Source organism: Pavona decussata, unplaced genomic scaffold (assembly GCF_977016875.1).
Source record: "Pavona decussata unplaced genomic scaffold, jaPavDecu1.1 SCAFFOLD_381, whole genome shotgun sequence".
Classification (NCBI taxonomy): Eukaryota; Metazoa; Cnidaria; class Anthozoa; order Scleractinia; family Agariciidae; genus Pavona; species Pavona decussata.
The window spans coordinates 221,392-242,500 of record NW_028145755.1 but is presented as its reverse complement, the minus strand read 5'-3'; the positions used below and the strand labels follow the sequence as shown (position 1 = coordinate 242,500).

Genomic DNA, 21,109 nt, shown 5'->3' with positions numbered 1-21,109 from the left:
CTTTGCCATGAAAAGTTCCAAATTGCAAGTAGCCCTTACTTTAGCGTTTTTGTAGACGACACTTATGCTGATACGTTTTATTAGTAGCTTCCACTGAAAATGTCTTTACATGCACCTTACGACCGAGGATTGATTTGCTCCCAACAACCGGCTACCTTGCTTCTTTTCAAACGAAAGAGAGGTTCGCCAAACATTTTTAGATTGTTCTGTGGAGTGCATACGCAGATAGTGTAATTTAAGGTGAAATGTACAGAATCGGCGACTTCAATAAAAGAAATATATTACTACGCTGGACATGCATGAATCATTTTTCTCTGAAAGCGTTTTTTAGCTCAACGGATTTTTTATGCCTATCAAATTTCATGGGACCGCATTAACTTTGATAAGCCATTTTATTTGAGCGAGGTTTTGTGGGCGAACGGGTTGATTTCGGAAATGGGTTACACGATCAAGCAGGAAGCACTTTCATGTTTTTGAAACAGTTTCTTGATTAAGTATATTTTTCAGCTTTGTTCGGCCGCCTTGTACACGGACTACAGGATGAGTAGTTAAGAGTTCACTTCCATTTCATATTTGTGTAATAATAAACAATTTAAGGACCAATTTATTTTTCTTAATGAGGTATCTGTTACACTCGTCAAACTAAGAGAGGAAAACAAGGTTGACCCAAAGGTTTTCAGGTACAAAAACAAACGAAAATGAATGCCAGAGTAATTTCTTGACTTATGTGATAAACATTACCCTTCAACAAAAACATCTAAATTATTGAAAAGTGTCGAAATTTTTGGTTTCAATTTTTACGGAACCCATACAAGTCCACTTGGATGTGACGTCATTTCCCAAGTGTCCAATGAAATGAGATCTTGAAGTTGAAGTCACGAAACGGCCCATCAAGGGAGAATATCCCTTACCCTACGCGTGTATAAAGTAGCAATTCATTTGAAAGCTGCAGTAAAACGTTTCGGTTCCTGCGCGCATCTAAACTTGATTGCTGACTTGAGCGATATTCACTGTGTTAAATTCAACATGTTTAAAATCGTGTTCTTCGTTACGCTCGTAGCTTTTCATGCGTTCACGTGGGGTTCGAAGGTAAGATAGAACATTTCATTAATTTTAAAAATTTTCTTTATAATTATATCGTAATCTTTTGAAGCACTATCAACTGTGGAGCTGTATCCACCACAATAACTGACTTGAAGGCTGTAAATTAGTTTACAAAAACTGAAAGGGTAAACGAAAATATTTAATTTGGTAATTTAGAAAAAAAAACGACTTTGTCTTGTTTTAAAAGAACGACTTAGATTACTTTTAGTTAAACGTTACTTTCTGTGTTATTATTATTTGATTAAAAATACATATTGTTATCTTTTAAGCCAGATACTGTCAACTAAAAATTAACTCTATATCTACAACATTTTTCGCCAACCCGAAAACAAGAATTCTAAAGAGCTTAAAAAATTGTTTTACCGTGACGGTAAAATAGAAAAAACAAGTGATAAAAAATAGCGTAAGGCATAAAAAGTCATCGCACTAACTTAGCCAGCGAGCCCAAACACTCTTCCGCCACATGGCGGACGTCACAGGCGTAAACTGCGGTCGCCTTTGGTCTACCATGTCTTTGGTCAAGAACATTTCTGGCCCGAAAACTTATTTTAAGTGCAAAATGTTCAATAACAGAAATTCATATTTCAATCCCTGAGATAAAGCTAGTTGGCAAAACAACTGACGCTAATCAATCGAGAGACATTGGATTTGAAGAATACTTTCTGGCTCCGAAAACCTTCCAGAGTTTTGAACCTTCTGGGAATTCACAGGTAGGGGAGGGTGGGCGGGAGTGGAGGGGGCGAAACGAAGGAAAGTCCTTTCTCCTCTTCCCTTACTCGGAAGCCCTGATTTGCCTGAGAATTGTATTTTCATCCGTAAATTGAATTGTATTAGGGACAACTGTAATGCGACTCCTTAGCAAAACTGAGGCAATAAGAGAATTTATATTACCTTATTGAATTTATTGGAGTTTCGAGCCGGATTCCAGCTGTTTTGTTTCGAGCGGGATTCGAGCGTGATTCATAACCATGCAACACCAATGAAATGCAGTTACCAGCCAACTGGGAGCATCTCAATGACAAATGTGTGTATGATTGGAGTTAATTATATCCGTGTGAGGCGAATTATCCTCGGGGAGGCAAACAAGGCTTAAAATTTCATGACGGACTGTCAATATTTATCTTGCACCACACATCAAACAAGAACGTTGGGTACAAACGAAACCGAATAGAATTAATGTCATCTTTCAGCTTGTACTGCTCTGAACAAAACGTTTTGTACAAGAAAACAAGAAGCGTGACTCATAAGATACAAAACATGAACACAAGCTTAGCATTGATAATCTCGAGACGGAGTGAAAATAAATTATCACAATTAATTAAGAAAAACGCGGGAAAAGGCACGACACTTTGGGTGGTGAGGAAATGAAATTGAATAAATGGAATAATCATATCTGGAACTATAGGTGAGAAATTTTACGAATTAAAGACGCTAATAGTGACGTTAGCGACCCAGCAGTAATCACGTGATTCCACTGTAGAGCTCTTACCAAGTTAGCATCAAGCCAATTGAATTTTCCGAGCTTCAGTACTTATGACTTCATATTATTCCACTAGACTGTCCGAACAGGTTCTTGTAATTTATAGTTCTGTAAGGACCACCAAACAGTACATTTCGGTGGCCTTTATCGCCTCAGAAATTTGGATTTAACGGTAAAGAAAATCAGTTTTCTTCAGCAAATTTCAGCTCAAAATCTCGTGACAACGGAAGACTAATTTCTTTCGTTCGGTTACGAGGGAGCAAATACGGCTAGCATTCTCGTAAAACCAAGAAAAGCTAGTAAATTCCGGGAATAAAATTTCGTTCCCTAAAACTTTCTGCAACTCAAATTTTCAGCTGAAACATCCAAACAGATCAATCTGCGTTAGCTTATGCAAATACATGATGACTTCAAAAGGCCAAAAAATGATCGGCTGGGAACACGGGAGAGAGCATTTTAAGTACTTTGCTTAAAATATTCTCGTTGGGGATTTGAAATTTTCAACGACGTACCTCTCCTTTGTAAGTGGCTGAAGCAGCTGTATTCCAGACGATTTCGAACGTAAGGCAATTTTTGCCTTTTATTTGTTTCCACGTAGTCTCTACCCTTTGAATCTGTGAGTAATATTAATTATACAAACACGTTTCGAAATCACTGTATCTATGCCCGCAAACATGCTCGCAACAATTTCAAAAAAATCATTTAAATGACAAATGATCGATTGACATCTACGGGTTACATCTACGGGCTACGGCTACGGGTTCATCGGCCGAGGATAATGAATAACTACGGAGCTGCCACTTAAGCATTTGCAGGGTCTAAAATTTGGGAAAAAATTCCCTCTATATTAAAAAAGCTCTCATATAGTAGCTTCTACAAGCAGTACAAATTGTACCTTTTAAATGCCCAATGAATATTGGGTATTTAAAAGGTATTGCCCTCACTATCAATTATCATTCCTATTGTTTTTTATGTAAAAATTGTAGTATGTTTCTATTATTGCACTTTTATTATTCTTTACTTTTTTGCTCTATTTAGTTGCACGTTATACGCCAGTTAGTTGCACGAGGCAGTGACCAACTCGAAAGCCTAAGCTCCTTTGGTCACTGCGCACATTTTACTTTTTACATTTATGTAATTTAATGCTGTCTTTATGTTACTTCTCTTATATATTGTAATTTCCTTTTGTTGTAAACCATTGAAATAGTGCATAATAATAAAAACCTTAACCTTAACGAAATGTGCCGCAACGGACCCAGAAAACAACATGTATCATTTCAATATTTCATTATTTAGAAACCCGTACAAGGGAAAATTTTTAACATATGTTTTGTATTTTGTGAAGACAATTTGCTCTCTAAAAAAGCTGATTCAATGGTCATTTCCATAGCAACAGACAAGCTTCATTTCTGGCCGTCATATTGGCAGACCCAGGCCTGGAAACGAGCGCGTTCACCTCGCTGAATAGGCCACATTTACTTCAACAACCAGGATTCTTCACTTTCTTGTTTTCTCTTGCAAATTAAGGATATTGTTATCTAAACCTCACTGGGATTATAAAATTTTAAAATAAGAAAGGAAAAGCGAAGAGGATTATGGTATTTGTAGTAAAATAACGTCATCATGAAAATCGCATATTCTAATTGATTATCAGAGATAAAGAACAAAAATTCGCACTGCAAACGTTTATCGCATGATTGCAAACCGAAACCTCGTTACCATTCTCCAATCAGGCCGTTTGTCCTTTGCGCGTGTTCTCCCATCCCACGGGGGTTGGTGGGAGCCGGGAACCTCTGGGGTAGGGAATGTCTCGTTTCCATAAATATCTTAAAACGAATTGTTCAAACACTAGCTTTGTTTGCTTTTTTTGATTTTTAGATCCCTTAGAAACAGGAAAAAATTGTGTCATTCACTCATTAAACGGAAGCAAAATTATACTTTGTTCTGCGCCACTAAGATAAATCTGTTAGGTGCAGCGTCAAAGCTCAGTAGCAGAGAATCTGCATGCACCGCTGCTCAGTGACGACGGGCTCGAATCTCTTAATCTTGGTGGGAGTTGCAGCACTTGACTAAGAAGCCTGACCTCTGGCTGTCATACAATTTTTGTGGTCTCATTGATTCAGAAGCCATTCAAACTAATGGCACCAAGCCGACCACAAGCTGTGTGCACTCAAGGCTGACACATCCAGGGTTCGTTAAGTCCACAATGCCGGGCTTCAGTGCTTTTTTTACTTCCACCGAAATTGGAGACGAGACCGGCGCCATTTCTACGTGGTCATCGGAGCCACGTGAAGGACCAACCATTTGCTGATATCAAAGCAAAAGCAGCACCTTCGCCTCAGTTGTTTTAAGAGCCTGAGTGAGTGTTGGTTCGGCTGGGGTTCGAACCCGCGACCTCCCGCTTTGCAGTCCAGTGCTCTACCAGGCGAATACAGGAGACAACATTTAAAGCGTTTTTCTTTAACGTTCCCGTTGGGCGCCCCCGTAAAAATTAGAGTTGAGATTTAATAGAGGATAGCGTTATGGGTTTAGGGTTGAGATTAGGGTTAGGTTAATGATATGCCTTAGGTTAGGGTTAGGGTTAAGTTAAATGGTGATTGTGTATGGTAGAAGCGCGACCAATTTGCAAAATACTTCTTGATTTGCAGAACTTTTGGCTCGATGACATCGATGAACCGAAATTTCTGAGGGAAGTCGAACGGCAAGCAAATTTGCAAAAGGAATTGGACGACGCAAACGTAAGGGTGCTTTTGTAGCGTAGAAATAAAGCGCGCGCCACCAAGCAACGAGAGACCACCAGGTTATGTTCTAGTGAAACAAGTACTTGGTTTTCACGCAAATTGATCAAAATTTTCAACTGGGTAGCTGGAGGGGGGGAGGTACACCTCGGAAGTTTTGGTGGGGGTGTGTGACTCTGTTCTCCAAACCCTGACCCTATTTCAGACCAAAATATGTAATTTTCCAGTTCCTTTTTCAGACCTGGTCTCTAAACTCCAAATGATAAAAGAAGCAAAGACCGATACAACGTAGAATTACGGTTTAAAGGTTACTATATTTCGGCTGGCCAAACCAGCCTTCTTCAGGCACAATGAAAATTTACATTTGGACATACGCTTATATAGCTGACAAATATTTGCGCAATAGCGGAACTACGTTAAACTAAATTGATTGACAGTATACCAGCAGGATTATCGTCCACGGTTGTTGCTTGGACTTGACTCTAAACTCCACACCCATTTTCAGACTTCCAATCCAAAATAGTTAAAATCTTTACCCGTTTTCAGTCCAAAACAGATCAAAACCCTTTGGGGTCGCACATACCTATATAGCTTACCTAGGGAAGTATCCCATCCCCGCCGGAATAAATAGTCAATTAATTCAATTCAAGTTTGCTAATTACCGCAATGGTCCTCATTAATTAAGAAATGAGTGACCACCACGAGTATGTACATAACTTAAGCAGCTGCGAAACGAAAGCCTGTATGACAACTTTCAGGCTTTTTTTCCGAGACTGTCAGGTTGCATAAGTAACAACGATGCTCTCTTAATTATTTTATTAATACTTTTATCTGCAGTTCAAACATACAAATTTCAAATATTTCCCTTCCATCTAGCATTCAGCGAGTAATTTGTTGCGGTTGTTGTTGTTGATCACAGGATTCACCAGACGCTGCTCAAGCAGTCATTCATTGTAGAGTAGCTTCACATTCCAAAGGTGTTAAAACTACCCCATGTAAGTAAAACGAAGCTTGTCTCGTCTTCCAGTCTCTTTCTTAGGACACTCACTTTTTTTTAGAAGAATCCTGGGAGCAAGCTCTCTGTTGGCAATGTCCGGAGAAAGGAGCCTCCTCCCCCGCCCCAATCCTCTCGCGGCTGGCTTCGCTCGCCTGTTATCCTTTCGCCGCTGACCTAACAGAGAGCTTTCTCGTAGGCTATTTCAGAAGTGGTCAGTTTGAGGGGGGGGGGGGGGAGGGGTAGCTTATGATGTCATTAGCCGCCATCAAACGTAAAAATAAGAAACCTCCGTTATAAAATATGGTTTTGTCTTTGAAAGCTCAAAGCTGATAAGATTTTTGTTAGTCTGTGAGTTTACTAAAAGCAAACATTATGGCCCGACATAAATGTAACTTATATCGAGGCGTAATGCTCACGTGATAATCCGTTGGAGGTAGGTGTACCAGATACGGAGCATAAGTCTAGCCAATGAGGTTAGAGATGGTGATAAGCGTAGTTATGAAATTCAATTTTTGCCGAGGTAGTCTTACTTCTTCTCCTCGACATCAGATTTACGAGATCCCCAGAAATCTCTTTCACATCTCCTCCTCATTTTCACCACCTATAAATGTTTTATTACTTAATCCTGCTAACTGGATAGAACACCTTACTACCAGGCGGAATTTTGTCGCCCCATTTATGAACAGAAGATAAAGCACTTTAATTTTTATTGCTGTGTTATGAGTTTTGATAATTTTTTCAATTAAACTTGCCACAACGTGGCCAAAATTTATTCCAACGAAGTTGCCTCATAATTGTATTTTCAACAAAGCTTCCCTTTTTAACTGAACCTTATGTTAGGGTTTGCGCCTCGCATGGGTATCATATCCCGTTCGCGCTAACCCTTTTGGTCTTTCTTTTCATATTCTTTTTCTCATATCTATGGTTTGTTGTTTAATAATTAATTAATTAATTGACCAATAAAGCTGAAAGAAACTTTGAATGAACATGCCCCGATATATATTTACTTAAGAAGTTTCAAGTTTTTTTTAAGTGAAATATGTCGATATTCAATCAGTAAACACAGATCCACAGTGCCGATCAGTCTCCATATGCCTCGCTTCAAAAAAAATTGTAATGAAATAAGGAAAACTCACCGGTAAACTCACAGAAAACTTACAGTTTTGAGCTCCTGGGACGTGAAGACGAGAGACTCTGGGAACGAAATTGTGCTTCCCCCTAATTTTCTTTTGGTATAAGTCCCCTACTCCTTGCTCAGGTTTGTTTTTCCTGCATAGTAAGAAAACCGCGCAAAAAATGCTCCGTCCTCACCTTCGTTTTTTTTATTCTAGGAACCTTACATTACACTTTCTTATGGATCCGCCACTGGCGCTGGTCAGTCTTGTTGTACGGACTAAATGAGAATGAGTCTCTGTTCATTTTGTAGGGAACAAGTCTCCAGTTGATGTCAATGGGCCTGGTATGGCCTACGACTGCCGTACTCCACACCCTACTGTGGTTCAGCTTAAGATTCCTGGCTCGGAAATTCTTCCGTCAGCTATAATTCTGCACAGATGCGTGGGAGGCTGTTTTCAACAACTGATTGAAAACTGCACGGTGACGAGCCAGGAAGAGGTTAAAATTAACGTTCTTGAAATAATTGGAAGCAAATCCTTCCAAAAAACCATGACAGTCTACAATCACACTGGTTGCGGCTGTGACTGCATGACGAGGAAGACAGATTGCGACAAATCGAACAAAACCTATGCCCCAAAAACTTGCAGTTGTCAGTGTAAACAAAACGGGAGCAGTTGTGATCCAGTGAAAAAGAATTGGAACGACAGAACATGCAAGTGTGAATGCAAAATGGCAGCCCACAACTGCGATAGTAACAGCAAGTGGAACAAAGACACATGCCAATGTGAGTGCAAAAGTCCACACCCACCATGCGATAAAAACAAGGAGTGGAACAGCCAAACATGTCAGTGTGACTTGTGCGCCCAAAAAGTCAAAAAGCGCTGCGCGCGCAAGAAAAAAGTCCTCAACAAGAAAACGTGTGAATGTGAGTGTCCGAAGCCACAGTCAACGTGCCTCAAGGGAACTACTTTTGTGAAACATAACTGCACTTGTGTCTAGAACAAGACAGATAAACTACACGTGTGCCGCTTAATTAACAACAAATTTACAAAACAGTCTGTATTCGGTGATGGGTTATAGATTTTAAGGGTAAAATAACACAAGAAGTTTGACTTGAAAAATGTAAAATGTGTAAGAGGAAGCGTACACTGTGTATGTTTTAACGAAAATACAGCGTCACGTTTGCATGGAGCAAGAGTGTTGTTTAAGTTGTATTATAATAATATTATTTTTTAGGGGGGGGGACAACTTTCTACGGTTCAGAAAGTTATAAAAACTAGAGAAACCCTCTAAACCATTTGAAACTTTAAACGTGACTCCTCAAGTTCTGAACACTTCACTGAACACAAATAATACAAAATGGAACAAACGAGGAAAACTCAAACAGCTAGCCTTGAACCGAGGGAAACCCATTGTCAAGCAGCACGCGAGTAGCGGAGGGGCGTGTCAGCGGTAGTCCGGTACGTAAGACGTTCCGTTGCTTGGATACGCTTGTAATCATCTGCTTTTCTATATTGACCATGAATGTGCGTGTGTGGTATCAAATTTGGAAGATATTTAAGAGGTTTGAGGGATCATTTGTCCGCTTATTGTCTTTTCTAGGAGGTTGTCAGTGGGATCAAAGTTTTCGCGATTTCAAAACGTGGATATTTACAGTTTTCAGCCCAGAACTTACTGTTCGAACTTAAAAAAGCTAACAAAAGCATTACACATACAAAATGCTTCGATTAAACAGACAACTCTCAAAATATGTTCAGAAAGGTTGCCGGTTTATTTGATTGTCTCCCTAATTGGCATTGGCACTACAGTGAATTTTGGCGGTGGAAAATATTCCATGCGGACGGTAAATCTTGCGGATCATGAAAAGATCACAAAGAATGTAGCCCACAAACCTTGTTTGATGTCAGTGGTATTACCAGGTTCAAATGCTGCCATTTTACTTCGGTATAAGTAAAGGAAACGTGCTGATTACGCGTGGAAAAAACCCCATTTCCTATTATGGACAAACATGAGACCGAACCAGGACAGAGTTTAAAGTGGATTACGAAATTTTAGTCGGAAATGCCCCTTTGATTTACGTCACAAAATTTCAGTCTTCCTGTTTTTTAGGAACTCTTTCTGAGTGGCCGGGATTTTGATGTTACACCCCTTACGAAGAAAGCGCTTGCCACCAGCTAGCAATTGGGGGTTAAGATTTTAGTACGAGCACAAGTACAACTACGAGATTTAACTTCGGGTTTTTAGCGAAGAACTAAGAACAGATGTATCCCAGGAAGTTCCGTTTTACTCCGATGAGCGACGAATGTGACGCTTTTTTTTTTTTTTTTTTTTTTGAATAATGATAGCTAAGCCCTTTCGAGGATCCAAAACGACGAGCTCACCTACGTTTCAAGGACTGGTCAAATACTCGTAGTGAAATGACGTCGGCTATCTCTTTTTCCCGCCAAAATGGCACTGGTTCACCAGCGCGCTCTTTGTCTATTGCAGCTATTGTAAAAACTCGTAGTCGTTCTCGTACTAAGATCTTAAGACTCTAAATCCACCGTACTGAACGACCATCACGCACGCATTACGTACATACTTTAACAAAACAAAAACGACTTGCTTGTTCTGGTGAGGCGGTCAGTAATCGACAGTTAGCACACAAAAAATGTATTTGATAAACAAACCGAAAAAATACCGTTAAAATGTACACGAGATTTTACACTGAGGACGAAAAAAACAGTTGAAATATGCTTGCTATCTGATCCCGAAAAGAATCGAAAAGAAAGTCATCATTTTTCGTTTCATTTAACCAGTACGTTTGTGTTTAGAGAACAATATTGCCTTTTCCCGGGTGTCTGTTGGATTTTACCTCATGCAGAGCGCGCGCAAACGTTTTATTTTTGTTTTTTTTTTCTTGAATGCTTTCTTGCGGCAAACAGATCTTCAGCTTTCTTTGTCTGCGTATCGAGGTTTAAAAGGGAATCTCAAGAATCTATTGTGTTTCAAAATTCCTGAATTCCCAAGAAAACGTGTATTGTAAAATTGGAAAACCGTGAAGTGCATCAGTGAATTCTCTTAATGTACGTGAGTCAGTCGATGAGTCAAATATATTGCATCCCAGCGTTGTGTATATTTTCACGGATCGCTGATTATAAAAAGCGATTTGCATAAAGCTTCTGAACTATCTATTGCCTGAATTAACATCAGTTCGACACAAGTCGTTGACGCTACTGACACCAACATGTTCGTTACAGTTCTGTTTTCATGTCTGCTCCTCGTGCAAGTTCCTTACTCGGGCGCGAAGGTAAGTTACATTCTTCTAATCAATGTAAAAAAATACAGAGATATTGAAGTAAACAATAATTGTTTAAAAACCAGATGGAGTTTGCCATGTTTAGGCAAAGTTGGAACGACGGCAAGGCCGTATAAACGAACTCAGAAGGATTTGAAGACTCGTAACGGACAAATTACTTAATTGGCGTATAAATTTTTACTTTCTTCAACAGTACTACAAGGGGACACACACAGATGAGAAATATCTGTTGTATAAATTAAATGACAGTAACAACACCGTTTATATTAAATCACGATGAAGGCATTTCTGAAATTTTAAACAAATTTATATTATCCCGGATATATTACACATGAAGACCTCTCTACTCCGAAGAAAACAGATGACAACAAAATCACTTTAGCCATAAATTGTAATTTTTCGAATATTGAAGAAAATGTCGCAATTGGCAGTGTTATAAATTACAAAAAATCTTTCTAATCTTCACTGTAGTAGAATTGTAAAAAAAAATTTGTTTGGCTAGAGCTATTGTGTTGACATGCCTCTAGATAAGTCCCCAAGGGCTTTAGTTGCCGCCATACATAAATGGATGTAAAAACATTTAAATCCGTGTGTACTTTAAATCTCTCTCGTTTCATAACTAACTTGATCAGCGTGAGTAAGTTCAGTTGATCTTTTAAAGCTGAATGAAATAGAAAAATTACAAGAAATTTATCGAGTTTATCTAAACATCCATTCTCTTCTGTGTTTTCAGGTCTTGTGTTTATTATTTTAAAGCTGATTCATTTTTCTTGAACCTAAGCAAATTAGTTAATCTCTTTTCTACCCTTATCAATCTCAAGAATGCGGAAAATTTTACAATGAGTGACGCAAGCCTAAGTGATGGCGTGCGAACGCCCTTCAGCCTCTCAAGCTTGATTTTAAAATCACTTATTAAAGGTGCTTCCCTCGAAAAGAAAAAGACGCGCATCGCAAATATTTTCACAGGCTTTCAAGGATTGTTTGGTAGTGTGTATCATTTCAAATTATGCGGCAAAAATTACAGGCCAACACACTCGCGAAGGAGTTACGATCCACTGAAGTAACCCCAAAATTGCTGGCAAATAGACAATGATAGTTCTGGCTGTGCCCGGACTAGGAATTACATAAATAACGCAAAACTCCAATTACACATAAAATGCACGAAGCATGAGTAACAATTAAATATAAATTTCTTGCCAGGAAAGCGCAATATGAAGCGACATTGATCCAAAATGTTTCTTGTGTGTGCATATTCTCAATTGAGTTTGCTATTGCTTCTCCTCCTTATTCCGAAAGGTGTGTCTCCGACTACTCCGGTTTTCCTCCCTCCACAAAACCCAATATTACCAAATTCCAATTCGACCACAAAAGCAGTTTAAAAATCTACTCTGTGGATGTATCACTGATATTCCCATTTATTTTTAGTATTTTATCCTCAAAATAAAAATGGTCCGTGCCTTAGTAAGTTTCGTTGAATATTCAATAGGACTTGTGGTAGCAAATAAACTTCAATTTAAATCTTCAATAAATGAAAATATGACAGATTTTTTTATTTGCTTGATCAAATGTTAATGTTGTTTTCGTGTGAAAATCGAAAAAGAAAATTCATTATCAATTTTTCTTTCCCGCGTTTGAGGCGTACAAAAAAGCGTCAAATTTCACTTCGGGTTGAGTACAATACCGCGCAAGACAGGAGACTGGGGATAGTACGGCTGTGACGTCAATACAGGAAGGCTTAGCCGCCTTGTGGTTTCTCTGTTTCTCAATTGTTTCATTCTGATTATTCAGCAATCCCATTCATATTTTCCTCCACACAGTTTTCTTCTTCTGCACACGAAAAACAACCGAGGAATAGAGAAATCGCTGGACTTACGTTCCTAGCATCCCTGCCTCACATATTTCCCTTTCATCTCCCCGGTGATGTCAGAAAACTTTCAGGGGTACTATTGCTTCTTTATTGGCACTTTCGAATTTAGGTACATACTTGGTAAGGAAAGGGGCAAGGCAGTCGAAACAGGTCAATATACGGCCAGAACGCGGAATAGAATGACTGCTGTAGCGAAAAGTCATTTCATAACAGAAACAACCTACTTTTTATGATTTGTTGGCTGGTGACAATGACGCATAGACATCTTTGGAAGCCGCGTGAAAAATGTCCTAATGGCTGGGTGGGAGGGGAGGGGGATCTCCCTGACATCCGGGACATGAATAAGTCATGAAAGCGAGGCTTGGCTACTCTTTCTTGCGCGCCGATCAAAAAGTAAAATAAAAATAAAAAATAATAAAAAATAAACGTGCGACACTGTGCAACCCTCATCGTTTACTGCCGATTCTATCTACACTGTTGTTGCCACAGGTTCTGTAAGAATAGAACTGCTGAATTTGTACGTGGCAAAATGGACGAAAAAAGGGCATTCAGCTGAATAAACAGTTATCTGTTGCTCTTTTTCGGCCTTTCTCGAACTGAGATGAATACACGCCTTTGTTGAACCTTTCGTTTGTTTGTTTATGTCCAATATCAATAACAAGTATACTTGTGATTGAGATTATTGCGTTCCGGCCTAGAAGCCATTTTAAAGCAGTAGTTTCATTCTTTGATTGACAACGCCAATCACTACCCATCTATCAAGAAAATAAATTTAATTAAGTGGTTTATATTTTTCGTGGAGAACTCAGAGGATGTTGCTTAACGGCGTTTGCTTTGTAGTCTTCGATCTTCGCTCTGACAAATGTGTTTGCGATATAACTCAGAGATATCATGATAAAAAAGTTCGCCTTTCTAAAGGTAATAAGTACATAAAACCCTGTGTGAATACAGTGGGTTTTTTATTCCACTCTATGCAAATATACACCGATAGTTTTATAACACAAACTAGTGATTTCGTGATTTCAATTTTTTGTGATTCAAATTTCATGAAAACAATGTCGAACTGCTTGTTCTTCAAATATGACACAGAATAGATATTCTCTATAATTTGCTGTATTGTGTAAGCGTAATGGACAGACTATTAAATCGTGTTAGTTTGGCCAGCTAGGCGGCGAAACGAGACAACAAAAACATGAAATGACATCACCAGCATGGCTTAGCCAATGAGGGAACGCAACCACTAACGCCTGCATTGAAACATAAAAGAGTTTCGAAGTTCCTGCTTAAACCATCGTCCTCGTTTCTGATGTTCTAACCAGTTGCTATAACAATGGTGAATCTAAGTTTTATCCTGGTACTCGCTGTCCATGTTTCCTCGTCGTTTCCAGAGACAACAGTAAGTAAACTTTGTAAATTCATGTTTTCATCTGGCTTTTTAGTTAAATCATGTAATGAATACTGCCAAGGGTAAAACCGAGTTAAGCTCGCGGTCATTATCACTTCTAGTTCTGAGGGCGTAAAGGCCGAACTTCAGATCATATCTCAATGTCGACAATCACGAAGAAAACAGTTCATGTTAAGTCCCATTTATTATCTTTCTCGAATGTTTTGTTGATATCCCATATCATATAACTTTTTCTGATAATTAAACCTCAATTTTCATTTCACTTAGTCACTACAAAAAAATCACGCCACGTGCCTACTTAATGTTCACATCATGTTTCACGAGAAGAAAACAGCCATTTTACTCTTCACGCAGCGAATATAGCGGTTGAAAACTTGGCGAATATGCCTTACACTACCCTTGTTTTACCCCTCATCAACGGATAAAAGCCTTTTCATGTTTCGCTCAAACCCAAGCTGTGTAAACACAACAGAGACACGTAGGATAATGAAATTTCCACAAGGATCCAATTTAAATTTGGAGAGCCGGCAGGGTAAATGGCTTGATTTAAAAATTCTTGGGAGAGAACCCATTTGTTCTAAATTGGTTCCTATCCCATAGGAGAGTTAACGCTGGTGTTTACATCAAAATCTAACGTTCACTATTCCCCTAAAACGATAGTGTTAATATCATAAATTAAACCCCATAGGGTATTTATATATTAACAAATTTCAATAAGAAAAGAGAGACGACATTTCAGTGTGGCCTTATTTTGCATTCAGCGTTGACTGCCCCGGGGTCATGGCGATGCGGTAAATTCAAAGAGAATCAATTAATGTAAACTACGTTCGTAAGCATGGTCAGAAAAGCAAACACCAGTTGTGTAAAGGGTGCTTCCTGTCTTCACGGATGCCGTTCAGGGTAAAATTTGTACGTGCGCCAGTTTGAAGAAAGCTCAAAGAAACTATATATCAATAGAAAGCTCCATAATTTTAGTGTGTGTGTGTTTGTTTGTTTGTTGTTTTTTTTTTTTGCAAAATTTAAATTGTTGCGATTTTTTTTATTACTTTATGAGGTGACAGACGCTGGGAAACTCCTCAATGATAAAAGGTTCTTCGATTGAATTTATCGGGCGGCGCCTTGAGGTTTCGAAAATTTAAGGGGGCTCTTCACCTCATCCCACAATTTTTTTAAAGTTTGGAGAAAGTTGTTGCAGAAACATGTTGATTACAATTCCATAATCAGAAATGGATGTCATCGAGCTCGTTTTCAAGTTTTCATTAGGACTTGTTTAAATAGGTTATACTGTCATTATGGTAAGGTTTTATGCCGAAAAACGACCATAACTCGTCCACCAATGATGAGGCATTTTGTTAATACCATCACTGTTGCATCAACTGATAAAGGGCGGTAGAACTGATCCATTGAAGTATAAGTGCTGGGAAGTATCGTATGAACCGATTCTTGATTCATCCATGTCCCAACGAAGTATTTACTTTTCCAAATGTGAATTTTGACTTCTCTATAGCTGGCTATTGGGTTTGTAAAGCTGTGTCAACTTTTTGTACAATAAATGTTTAATGTTTATTTAGGAAAATGGATGAAATTTACCGCAACATAGACAATAAGTAGCCCTCAACGAGGCTTGTAAGGGTTTTTGATTATTGCAGTGTTTATGAAATGATGATGAAATATTACAAAAAATTGTATCTGAACATAATTATAGACAAACCATAAACATCTTTGTAACTCAGTTGTTGGGCAATACTTTAAGGCTGCTTCTGACGTCATAGCGGTTACCGTGGCAACAGGTCAGCTCTACAAAAAGGACCTCTAAATGCGGGCTCATTTTCCCCAACAGCGGTTGGCAATCGAGCCTATGTAGACGCACTGATACAGTGTAACCCCGATTTTACGATCGTCGATCTAACGATATTCCCAATTTAACGATCAACATTCTGTGTCCCGGCAAAAGCTACAGTCGAACCTGTATTAAGCGGCACCGTATTAAGCGGTCACCCTCTATTAAGCGGTCAGCTGTCAAAGTCCCGAAAATTACTTCCCTTAATTACTGTAATCCTGATCTGTATTAAACGGTCACCTCTATTAAGCGGTCGTCGTCACCCTAAACTACTGAAGCCGCAACGAGCTGTTTATATTCTCTTGACCTGTTTTAAACGATCACTTTGTAAAAGGAAACCACTTAAATATGGTAAGAAACAGCGTGCCAGGCAATTGAGTTTCTAATGAGCTGCACAATCGTGGCGTAAATCTTTTACTAGTCTGTTTCATTACCATGCTCCCCTTTGTCATACCATTTTACAACCGAACTTTCTTAACCAAGTAAGTGATGTATTCTGCGCAACCTGTATTAAGCCATTGACCGCTTAATACAGGTTCGACTGTATTTATGAATCGGGAGTTCGTTTACAACGATATCCCGATTTAACAATATGATTTTGCTGTCCCCTTGCCATATCGTACAATGGAGGTTCTACTGTAATCAGCACGTCCCCCTCTCTACAATATTAAGGGAGTGATCACCGAAGATGATTGTCTTGCTGATCTGAAACCAACTTCTCCCACGAGTACCATGAGAATTACGCGGAGGCCAGTGAAGAGAATTTGCACGTTTGTTATTAGGGCTTGAGGGTGAAGTTATACCAAAAGGGTTCCACTTGTTTAGTCAGCCAAAAGGTGCAAGGGTTTAAACCTCTAGGAGTAGCAACTCTTTCCTTTCCATTCGGAATTTTTTTTAATTTACCCCTAGAATTAAACCTTCTCGTACAATTTCATGCTTTGTTATTTTCTGGCAGGCTTTCCCGCGAGGAACTGCAGATTTCTTGGAAAAAGTTGGAATTCCAGTGGACAAATTTCTGGACAAATTCCTGGACAGTACCTATCAATATTCCGACGTCATATCCACCGCACAATTTGACGAGACGACACAACTACGGGACTCCAGTGATTACCCTGAGCATTCCAAGGGTGTCAATACTACTAAAAGTGAGAAATTGTGCTCAAGACCTTAATAAGCGCGTTTTTGATAATTTGCTAGATTAGGGAGTTTAAGTAATGACGACGGCAACGGCAACGGCAACGAAAACGTCATCCGAAAATATATCTTTATTTCATTTGTGCTACTACGCGATTATTTCAACTCGCTTAACTTTTACAAAAATGGCGAACTATCCAGGAACCAAATTGGTAGGAGTGGCGTCCAAGTTAAAAAAGAAAATGAAAAATTCACCGTCGTGTGTTCACGTTCTCCACAAAACCTTAAATGTGGTCATTCCACTTTGTCGTTTTGCAGAGGACGGCAAAGAAATGTACCAAAATGTAAAACCCACGCGCAGAGCGATTGCTTTTGCTCATTAAACCTATTGTTTTGTGGCGTTGTCGTTGCTGTTGCTTCACGACAGAGCAGTAGACCTGCAGCTTTCAAAAGCTCTGTTTTCACTTGACCCTCATAACCTGCAACTTCATTGATTTTTAAGGGTTGGAGTATTATTGTTGTTCGTTCTTTTGTTCTCTCGACCAATCATGTAAAACGTCGCTAATGGTACAGGTCCCCCCGACAGGGTTCCAAAGGGGAGCGAGGAAGGGGGTGGGGAGGAGGAGGGCGAAGTGTTTCTCTACTCGAGCACGGAAAAAAAGCTGATTCTGGCTGAATGGAAACTTGAAGTAAAGCCGCTGAAGTCTAGAACCCCATTTTTTTTACTGTCTTAGAGGCTAGGGGCTGATTACATGAAACACCTTCATATAAGTGGCAGTTTTCTGCAGTCGTTCCCTTCCTTTCAAAAGATTTTGTAGTGCTCTCTTTGTGTTCCCCATTCTCAGTAAACTGTCTTCAGTCGAGTGATCCAATATAGCGCCAGCACAAATCCTTTAGAACGGAAAGAAGTAAAACTCCCATTAAGATGCTTTATGCAAGCCGGCCCTGAGGCTCTTAAGGAGGCTTGTGCCAAGGCTCGAACGCAAAGGGAAGGGAGAAATCGTTTCGTTGTTCCGAGCTTTAGACAAGCAAGACCCGCTTAGTCCGCGTAGCCGTTGGTATTTCCTTACAGAGAGGAGCAGCAAAGGGCATTGACAAGCTTTGCGAGGAGAATGGCTCCTTCCTCGCGGCTTCGTCGCTTGTTTTTACTAACGAAAATCATCACCATCATCATCATCATCATTATCATCGTTACCGTTCTATTTCTCTCTTTAGAACTTTACATAGCATAGTATGAATAAAAATGGACGTTAACGCATTCGTAAGGAGGACAATTTTAGACGTTTCGAGCGTTTTAGTGTGGATAGGTGAAAACTATACGAAAACGTTGGTATGGATGAAAATAATATTGCTGTCCATGGCTGCCCAAGAAGGTGCACGGGTAATAGGCTGTGCACATGCGTTCAGGGCCCCTAGTGCAGTGTTTTGACACCTAACATTAGCAGTTAACAAAAAAATTGGATAGTAAGAAATCCCCTATTTTGAACCATCGGTAACCAGCAAATAACACAAACGGCTGTAATCTTAGGATAGCGCATGCGTTAAGTCGTCATTTTGGTTTGTCTTTGCAGCAAATGAGAAAAAAATCCTGGCAGAGGCTTTCTGTACGCCTAGACCCACAGCTGTCAGAATACCAAGGCACCCTGGGATATTCAGCTTCCCACATCACGTCATACTTCAACGCTGTACCGGAAGTTGCCCCTTCGTACCGGATGCGTCTCATTGCACAGTCACACACCAGGACGAGATAAGTGTTCAAGCATTAACAAATTCAGATGGATCTTGGGGTTATAAATATATCACCATGTACAATCACACGGCATGTGAGTGTGACTGTATTAAGAAGGAAAGCGATTGCGATCTTAAGAAGCAACGGTGGGACAAGGATAGCTGCTCGTGTAAATGCAACTCATCTGAGAGCCAATGTAACCCGAAAAAGCAACAATGGGTTGAAGCGAAATGCGAGTGCGAGTGTAAATTGGCGCCGTCACACTGCGGTCAAAGAAAAGAATGGGATTATAAAAAGTGCGGTTGTCACTGTGACAAGTATTCAAAAGCCGAATGCAAAGCGCAAAACCTTCCTATTGACACTACAACTTGTCTTTGCGTCTAAACTGGCATTAACGCATTGAATTAGACTTTAAGTAGTCCTTTATTTGCCTTAGGCCCGGTTCATGTAAAGTACGCTGTCTTAATCAATTCAGAAAGGCCGATCTAATTCGGATCAGCTCAGTCGTTTCACCCGCTTGACTCAGTCGGGAATAACGGCTGTGGACCGGTTTGGAATCTGACACCGTACTTCACATGAGCCGAATGCATAAAATAATACAAATCCGCAATTGACTATGATTATGGCTCCTGGTCGCGCTAAATTCCAATCCGATTCGGCTCACGTGAAGTACGTGGAGTCTGAACCGCGCCTTGGGGATAGTAAAGCGAAGCTTCCCTCCACGCGTAGCGTGTCCTCGCGGGAAGAAATTTTCGCGCGCGTTCGCGTGGCTCGCTCGCTTTACTCCCCCTAAGAAAAATAAGACTACTCGTAGTCTAGACCTGAATTGCATGACGTATCACGCGATGCCTGATGGGAAAACTAAATGGAGTACTTTAAAATACGGGCATCCAACGAGAAAATTAAAGAAAATTTGTTTAAATGTTGATTCGTGCATTTCTACCTCACTTTATGGCCTTTTGAAGGCAAATTTGTGTAATCTAACATGGTTTAACCTGTTGGGATTCTTAAGCTGAAAATCAAAATTGCCGAAAAATTGTAGGGAACAGAATCTTTTAACCCGAATTTACGAGCTGCTGTCGGCTTTCTGAAAATGCTAGCTGACCTTTTTTCGCACTTTTACGAGGCATTTACTCGTCCGAAAACAAACCGGATTAGTTGTTCTGCGTTGAGAGAGTTTGAGGTGACCTTTCGCTGAAGAAAACGCTAGTTTTCCTTCACAATTGAATCCGAATTTCTTTGGAGGGTAATGTTTTTCTGAACAGATATTCCAGCAAAACGGATCATTGGATGGCCCTGTTTAAAACTGCAGCAAACTGCGTGAAACGTAATGCGTTACGTGGCTTATTTCCAAGAGGGGTTGATAAATTTTGCGTGACGTATTCGTTTCGTTATTTGCTTAGTTTGATGTATGTATTTAACAATCGTTTGCATTATCTGATTTGCTTATGAGACTTATTTAATATATCATACTGTAGAAAACTCAAAGTGACATTAGCGACATTTGAATTACACCGATGTATTATAGCTACAGCAAACGCATGTGCGAAGCGGTTTGCGTGACCGTCATCACCGCTAGCGTGACCAGAAGTCACGCAGGCCCAATACAAAAGGGCCCAGTTGTTCAAAGCCCGATTAAGCTAATCCTGGGTTAACGTGAACTTTTATTCGATTTTAATAACCAATCAAAAACGATGTTTTTCAAAAAATGTTTATCCCTCAGTTTTGACGTAGACTTTTCTTTGCCATTAGTTTGAAATGAGCTTTCAAAAACAATTTTAACGGGTATGCTGAAAACCTTTAAATTTACAGGACGGAGCAGTAATATTGTGTAATCGGTTTCCAAAAGAACTAAAAAAATGTAAACTGAGTCGGTAACTACAATAATTCTCCATTCGACACAAAAACAAATAAACGGAACGTTTTTGTTGGATTATTATTTTTTTCGTGTGTGATGTCTTCCACTTTGGGTTAAATTTCCCAGTAAATCCAGGGAGAAGAGAGGGTATTGCAACCTCGTTCCCAGGGTCTCTCGTCTACCGGAAAAAACCCACAGACAAGCATCAATATTTCCTCAAAACTTCATGCCACCCAAACCACACTAAACAAACTATTCCATTCAGCCTTTTCCTGCGAATCCGTCGCATATGCTCTACGACGCTTTCCTTGACAAACGAAGCGAAAAACTCATCAAGGACCTGGCCCCTGTTGTTCAAAGGCCGGATAAGTTTATCCGTTAGATAAGGCACTATTCGGGGTCTAACATGTACTTCACGTTAAACGTTGTCCAAGGTTTTCGTACACTCCCAAACTTAACTGTGGTTAGAGTGTGCATATTCGCTTGTACAAGAGGAAATACTGAAATCTTTGCACAGATTGAAACTGACGGATAGTGACTTAT

The 21,109-nt window shown here is 39.6% G+C and overlaps 3 protein-coding genes across 5 annotated transcripts in view; 2 read left to right on the top strand and 1 right to left on the bottom strand.

The window, feature by feature from the left end:
- Positions 1-4,083, bottom strand: part of LOC146451922 (uncharacterized) — a 12,914-nt gene extending 8,831 nt beyond the window's left edge. The window contains exon 1 of the mRNA XM_085098324.1: positions 3,097-4,083. The gene's annotated coding sequence lies outside the window, so the exon portion shown is untranslated. The remainder of the gene's footprint in view (positions 1-3,096) is intronic.
- Positions 935-8,626, top strand: LOC146451921 (uncharacterized). 2 transcript variants are annotated; one of them, XM_085098318.1, is made up of 4 exons: positions 935-1,089; positions 5,233-5,322; positions 6,242-6,317; positions 7,746-8,626. In XM_085098318.1, the coding sequence occupies exons 1-4, from the start codon at positions 1,027-1,029 to the stop codon at positions 8,432-8,434; spliced, it is 918 nt and encodes a 305-aa protein (XP_084954444.1). In that variant the 5' UTR covers positions 935-1,026; the 3' UTR covers positions 8,435-8,626. The 2 variants fall into 2 exon arrangements, with proteins under 2 accessions (XP_084954444.1, XP_084954445.1); XM_085098319.1 differs by lacking the exon at positions 5,233-5,322 and having other exon boundaries at positions 950-1,089.
- Positions 8,627-10,478: 1,852 nt separating this feature from the next.
- On the top strand, positions 10,479-20,641 carry LOC146451920 (uncharacterized). Of its 2 annotated transcripts, none has more exons than XM_085098323.1 (3): positions 10,479-10,724; positions 16,801-16,990; positions 18,551-20,641. In XM_085098323.1, exons 1-3 carry the CDS (start codon positions 10,662-10,664, stop codon positions 19,090-19,092), a joined length of 795 nt encoding a protein of 264 aa, XP_084954449.1. In that variant the 5' UTR covers positions 10,479-10,661; the 3' UTR covers positions 19,093-20,641. The 2 variants fall into 2 exon arrangements, with proteins under 2 accessions (XP_084954449.1, XP_084954448.1); XM_085098322.1 differs by lacking the exon at positions 10,479-10,724 and adding an exon at positions 13,255-13,996.
- The last annotated feature ends 468 nt before the right edge of the window (positions 20,642-21,109 follow it).